At 49.0% G+C, this 7,291-nt stretch overlaps 1 protein-coding gene across 1 annotated transcript in view; it reads right to left on the minus strand.

Annotated features, from left to right (window-relative positions):
• Positions 1-6,657, minus strand: part of GAREM1 (GRB2 associated regulator of MAPK1 subtype 1) — a 101,932-nt gene extending 95,275 nt beyond the window's left edge. Inside the window, exon 1 of the mRNA XM_040588266.1 lies at positions 6,073-6,657. Coding sequence (XP_040444200.1) covers positions 6,073-6,193 — 121 coding nt within the window. The 5' untranslated portion in view covers positions 6,194-6,657. The remainder of the gene's footprint in view (positions 1-6,072) is intronic.
• Positions 6,658-7,291: the final 634 nt, after the last annotated feature.

A 7,291-nucleotide genomic window follows, 5' to 3' on the forward strand; every position in this document is an offset into this window, starting at 1 on the left:
AGCCTCCTTTTAGGACTTTATCCATGGCTTTCAAGTTATAGCACTTCAATCCCAATTAAGGAAAGACTGACGGCGTTTCACCTTCCAATATCTGAACTACAGAATTATCCAGGAAGAGTCTGTCCACATGTGTACACAAAGGCTTCACCTAACAGAGTCAAAACTTTAGAAACTGAAACGAATAGCTGTAAGTTTCACACCCTGTATGGCAGAAAAGAATACAAGCATTTATTAACTACGTAAGAAACAAGAGCAAAGCAACTATTTTGCATCTTAGCAGCTCTACACCACCACCAAGGGTCCAGTGTAGTACAAATGGCATAACGGTTAACAAACATGCAGTACACACTATTGTACATTAAATCGTTGTCAAACATGAAAGCAGCTCAAAGAAATCACAGATTTTTAGGTCTAAAACAGGTGTGCTACTGAACTCTGTCTTCCTCATCAGAAGCCTGCGGTACCCCTGGGAATAGGTGTTGCCAAGTTACTGGCCTCCATCTCCAGGAGGGCACTATAATCTTCACAGGCACCATTCTGTAGCTGCAGATTTTAAATGAATTAAAAGCTTTTTCACTAAAATGTTTCTGGAACACATCTCTGCCAGCAGAAGGGGAAAAAAAACCCAACCAAAACAAAAACCCAGGAGCAGTGGTTAGTGGCAACCTGTCAATTGTTTTTTCATTCAATTGTCTTGATGGAAACAGCAGACCACAAGGTAAAGGAGGAAAGAAGAGAAAGCAAGGAGGAGATGTCTCTGAGATTATACTTTAATGGCAGAACACACAGTATAAACAGCTAGGAGTTTCAAAGCTGCTCAGCACGTAAGGAAGAAATCAAGCCACGTGGATACAGTATATCTTGAAGATTTTTGCCTTCAAATCAGAGATACTTGTCTGCCCAATGCATGAGAACTGTCACCTACCACACCACTGTACACAACAGACAGCCACACCTAGAGTGGGAAATCAGATCACAGCCATTGCCCAGGGTCTCGGCATATATGAAACCTCTTTCTTGGTCTATTCAAAAGCTTTGCCCTACCCCCACACGATGCCTTTTAAAGATGTATTCAATAGCAGACTACTGAGACACCCTGCACCAGCTTCTCAAAAGGAGGTGGTCATTCAAGACAATTAAAGCACGGATAGCAGATTCAGACCTTAAAAGAGTAAGTCTCTTTGTAGTTTCAAAGTATTGTTCAGCTGCACAGATAACCCGCATTTGTAGACTGACGCAATACAAAATTTTCATTATGTACATGGCCACACTGTTCTGTTGAGTGGGATGTTCTTTGATAAACTGTGAGGGTGCTCAGTTTCCAGATATTTGGAACCAGAATAAGCCCTACAGTAATGAGCTGCAGGGAACAACAGTCCCTTGAATGTGACTGGGGTAGACAGACCTCACTATGAAAAGTTCTGAAATGGAAGAGAGAAAGAGAACCTGAAATACAGTAAGTAAATAAAATCCCTCAGGAGCAAGAGCAGCACAGACTCACTATTCACCCACTGCTGATACTCACAAGAGTTCACTCAGGGGTAAAGAAAGAAGAAGTCACCCTTTAAATTGTTACCCATTTTATAGATTCCTCCTTTCTTTACCACCTCTAATTCTTTCATTTCATCTTACAGCAACCACACATTTACAATGCATAGAGAAGAATTTCATCTGGAGTCTCAGTGGCTCATCACGATCCATGATCTCCCTTCCAGAAGAGTTCAGCAGCATGATTTCCCCACCACGCGCAGCAGGGAATCACTTCTCTATGAGTTGAGGACAAGTGCCACTATCTTTGATCCCAAGAACAGCAGTTTCCATAACACCATCTTTTTTTTTTTTTTTTTTGAGCATGTATAAATATGTTTATCCCTTGTCAAAAAAACCCAACAAACAAACACCCAAATAAAATCAGAGGACCACAGGCCCTCTGCGGGCAGAAACTTTAAATCCCTGAAACTTTAGCTTTTGTACGCAAGCTGTGAATTTCTGTGAACTCTTCCAGTTCATACCCAATCGGTGGGTGAAAACTACCTACCAGCAAAGGCTGCTCTTTACTTGTGGAAACACAGCAACAGGGGCTGGGGGAAAGGGAGCTCTCCTAAAAAAAAAAAAAGAACAACAGACTCCTGGAGTCTGAAGGGACCAGTGAGCTTACAAAAAAAGCTGGGCCTGAAGCTCAGCTCTATGCAAAGCAGCATTAGCATTTTCCAGATCTAAACCCTGACAGCATTTCTCTTACCCTCCAAAATCACCCTTAGAAAAATAATTACTAGAAATTTAAGGTCCTGAGATAATCATGCACAACATTGTTTCAGCATTAGCAACAAGACACAGTCACAGCATCACAGGTAGCCTTTTTTAACCGATGATATGAAGACATGACAACCCAAGCCTCACCAGCAACGCTCACCTTTTGCCCTGTTGAAACAACCACACTCAGATAAGATAATCTCTTTCTGCTTCGGGTTCCCAGAGCCAAATCTCTCCCCACTGCACCCACCCACAAGCCTCTCAGTGTCACTGGGGTGGGATCCACTGGTGACAAAGCAGATCAGGACAGCAGTGGGGGCGAGGACAGGAAAAACACAGCACAAAGCTCCCTCCTCTCTTGCTTTTAGTCTTGCTTCTTTTCATCTGAAACAGCCCACTCAGTGAATTCCACAACGTGAGATAAAGTCCATTCATTTTCTTTGGTATGGTGTTTAGCAGTCTTTTAGCAGTTCTGTACTTGAGTTATCCTCTAGAAATATTTAAGCCTTTATATATGCTGGGCAGGGTGGTGGTGGTGGGGTGGTGGGGAAGACGACCCACAGAAAACAACATTTGCTTTCTCTCAACAGTGACAGCTTTCTTCCCCCACCCCCCCCCAGTCTATTTGTTCAATTAATATAGCAATATTCACCAGCAAAATAGTAAAACACATGAACAGATTTGAACAAACAAAACTTGACTGACGACTTAATAGCATCCAAAAGGTATAACCTGGAACACAACTAAACAGTATTAAAACTTCATCTGAAAACACAGAATTTGATATATATATATATAATTTCTGGATGGATAAGGATGCCCAACTACTTCCAGTTATATCTTGATGTAACAACAGACTACTTCCCCCATTCTCCCTTCATCCCATACCATCAAGAAAAACTCTCCCTTCTCAGCAGAGGACCAAATTTAGTGTGCATAAATATTTCATAACTTCATCCTGTCAAGAAATCAAACTGAACTACTTAAGGGCATTTTTCCATGCACATCCAAACTCAAAGAATAAAGCTGCATTCATCATACTCATTCTCCCTCTTCAAACTGAAAGGCCTGAAGGTGAGGCAACAGTGAAAAACTGGAGATCTTCTGTGGGCATCATCTAAGAACATTATCCACCGAGTGCTAAGCTCCATTAAGAAACGTAGAAACAACATAGTAAGTTTCATCTGGCATCTTCTGAAGAAAATACATCTCCAGCTTTTCAATCCTCTTCTACACCTTAGTCCTCCAGAAAAAATGAATTTTGGATTTCACAAAACCTCACAAGGACTGAAACAACCAGCCTAGAAACAACTCACTGCTACAGACAGAAGCCAACCACAAAATCAGAAGGTGACTTAAGACAGACATCTACAGGTGGTTTGATTTCCAACAGCACGAAACACAGGCACCTCCCGCTGATCTGGAGAGGAATTCAGCACCTAAAGAAGAGACAAGGCTGTTTCAGCACAACTGGACCCTGACCCATCAGCGAGTATCTGCAGGCTGTACCTGCAGCAGTGTGGAGGGAGACAAGAGCTGCATCCTGATAAAACTGTCACAAGACACTACTTTGTTAACAGAGGCAGCCTTAAACTTCCTGAGCATTGGATGACACGCATTTGGATTGGACTCTGCATTTATTTTCTTCAGTATTGCATCAAGAAATTCTCGGACAGAACTCCACTTGTTAGCTTTGCAAGACAAGGGAAGAGATGCAGAGCAACCGTCCTGGGGCAGCGGGTGCTCTGGTCATTTCCACAAGCATTGTACATTCCCAGCTTTCCTTCTTCAGGAGGCGACGCGCTGATTCATGGTTCCTTTCTCTTAATGCAAGGGAACCTGCTTTGGAAATAAGACAGCGTTCCCTTTGTACCACCAAGACCATAGCGTCTGTGTTCTTTATAAAATATTGATTCGTCTGCCAACTGTAGTCCCAGAAGTTGAAAAGCACATCTATACAAGTATGTGAAAGCAGACCCAGGAGCCTCTGCCTGCATGCTGAGCTGGGCAGACCTCAGCCAGTTCCAACCCAAAGCCCTTAGCCCATGTGCTGTACCTGAGCCTGCTCCACACGGAGTTTAGTGTGAGGATGAACCATTACTCGCAGGACACCCACACCAACAGCTGCCTCATGTCTGGCCATCTCAGGGCAGAGGTAAAAGAGCTCAGGACTGTTTACATCCATTTGCCTGTGCATATGCTTCAAGTGTGGCACACGGCACAAAAAAAAAGCCTTTGCACAAGATCTACGACATCTTCATCTCCCCAGCAGTTATGAGACATTCTCGTCACCAGGTCTGGCATAAGACCAAAAAAAAAAAAAAAAAAAAAAATTCACTTGCTTCAAAACCCATAAACTTTCTCTACCCACAAAGGTTTTTCAGGTCCCTTCCAATGAAGCGAGACAAGACGAGCAGGGAGATTGGGAAGTATAACGCGCAGAGAGGGAAATTAATAAGTCATCAATACATACATCCTGTTAAAGCCTGAACCACTGCCAGGAATCTCAAGTAAATTGACTGCCTTAAGTGCAGTGACTGGAGGCCATCTTAGCTGGTTTTATAGTGACAGAAGGTATTATCACGAGGAACTCCTTAACATACCAGCTTTGCTGTTCTCACAGACAATATACATTCGACAGTATAGAAAACAGCCAGCTGCAGTTAAAAAGGCAAAGAAGCTTTTCTTTAACCTGCTCCTGAACACCTGCTCTGAGGAAGCACTACAAGGTATAGGAAAAGTACTGCACAATTGAGGGACAAAGTCAAAAAAGCCCCAGCTTGAATCATCGCTGGATTATGTGAACCGCAGTTAAGCAATAAAGCAATCCTGGTCTTGACCTCCACGCTGGGGAGTAACAGAACACAATGCCTGTGCTCATTTTTAACTTTTGAAATCAATACAAAACTTTAAAAGAGAACTGTTCTATTGCACATTAAGTACAAGGTGACTTCATAATCTAACGAATCAAAAAGCCTGGAATTTTTTCCTGATTTGTGAGTTATCTTCTGCCTCCTCTTAAGAGATGGGAGAGTCGGGACAGCTTTTACAGAGCTACCATGCCATGCACACACCATTACGAAGCAGCTGTCTGCACCTTTATGAAAAATTCCCCGAATTTCCCCAGTTCCCTGCGCTGACACTTTCTAAGACGCGTCTCTAGGAAAGGTGGAATGCTGCTGGCACAACTACAGTGTCAGGCTCGTTTCTTATTTCCTGGAGTAAACAAAAAGCTGCAGACTTGGAGACGGCAGGTGAGCACCCAAGCAAACAGTCATAAAAAGTTATCTGGAGGCTGTGAAGGCTCCTTACATTACTCCTCTTTTTTACGGGTCCCTGGCATTTTTGGTGGAGTGTTACATTTGGGATTTAGCCCGCTTGGCCATTTCGTTTCCCTTCTTACTTGGCCTTCGTGCAGCGTCACTTCATCACTAGGCTGGGTCTCCAGGACTGAAAATGCCCTTACACGGTTTAATTTGAGACTGCGAGGACAGTTCTCAGGGGCGGGCAGCTGAGCGCAAAGGCCCCCCCCCGGCCGCACGGTAAGGGGGCGGGGGGGTATCGCCCAGGTATTTCGCTGGGAAGCCACGCGCGGACTCCGCCGCACGCCGAAGCCTGGCACCGACACCCGGTGACGGCAGGCGGCGGTGCAAGGACGGCACGGAACGCGCTCCGGGGAGCCGCGGGGCTCTCCGGCCCCCTCGGCCGCGGGCGGGCAGGGGGCGCCCCGGGGGTCCGGCAGCCCGCCCTAGGCGCGGCCCCCCGCCGCCCGCCCCGCCTCGCCCGCCGCCCGGCCCCGCGCCCCGCCGCCCCACGCACCGCTGTCCAGCCGGGCGATCTGCGGGAGCCGGTAGGTGCTGACGAGCAGGTCCAGGGGGACGGCCACCGCGCTCCACTTCACGTCCTTGAGACTGCAGCCCAGCGGCGGGCCGGGGTCCATCTTCCCGGCCCGGGGAGGGGAGGGACGGGAGCCAGACAGGCAGCGCCGGCGGGGTGCTCCCACCCGGCGGGGCTGCAGCCAGCGGGGCGGGGGACGGGGGGCGCCTGCCTCGCTCAGCGCCGGCCGCCCCGGGACATGCCGGGCTAGGCAGAAGGGGAGGCCCGCCGGGCGGTTGCGATTGCTGTTGCGGCTGCTGCTGCGGCTGCTGAGGCTGCTGCTGCTGCTGCTGCTGCTCCCGCCGCCCCCCGGGACCGGCTGGGGCCGCCCGCTGCCGCCGCCGCCGCGCCTGGCCCAGGAAGCGCCATCCCAGCACTGACTAATCAACAGGGTGCGAGCAACGCCTGCGCAGCTGCCGCTCCTCCCCGCGCCGAAAAGGAAAGTGCCGGGCTGCCCGCCCGCCGGCAGCGCCGCCGAGCCTGTCCCTCTCACTCCACCCTCCGACCGCTCGCCCGACGTGCAGCCCGCCCGCGCCGCGCCGCGCCCCGCCAGGGGAGCCGTCGGGCGGCCCCGCAGGTGTCCGGCCCCGCAGGTGCCCGGCCCCGCCGCCCACCGCCCGGGCCGCGAAAGCGCGGGGAGAGCCCGGCAGCGCGGCTGGGGGGGCAGGGGGCGCGGTTCAGTGGCCCCAGGGCCACCGCGGGGCCGTGCGCGGCTGGGGGCCGGCGTCCCTTGGGCACACGGGCTCGCGTGTGCCGCTTCCCTGCGGCAGGGGACGGGGCGTGCGCGGCCGCCTGCGCGGTTGCCAGGTAAGATGCCGCACGTCATTGACCAGAGTAATTTCGAGCAAGCGGGTCGTGTTGCGTCTTCCCGCTATTTCATTTCGCACGGGAGCTTTTCCTGCAAAATTCATCCCACGTCAAAAAAACCCCAACACTTAGATGGCAACTTTGATTATGTATCTATTATTTTCGTTTTCACCTGTGAACCGTGGATGGGTATCTAAAGGATGGAGAGCAGTGCAAAGAAGTTAGAGGAAAATCTTTGACTTAGTCCTATTGTGGTTACAGCACATGCAAGTATTACCCACATTACGTATCTGCAGGTCTTCAGACCACGGGAATATTTAAAATCAACTACTGGTTCTCTCATCAAAGTAGATTA

The sequence above is a fragment of the Falco naumanni genome, chromosome 3 (genome assembly GCF_017639655.2).
Source record: "Falco naumanni isolate bFalNau1 chromosome 3, bFalNau1.pat, whole genome shotgun sequence".
NCBI classification, from domain to species: Eukaryota; Metazoa; Chordata; class Aves; order Falconiformes; family Falconidae; genus Falco; species Falco naumanni.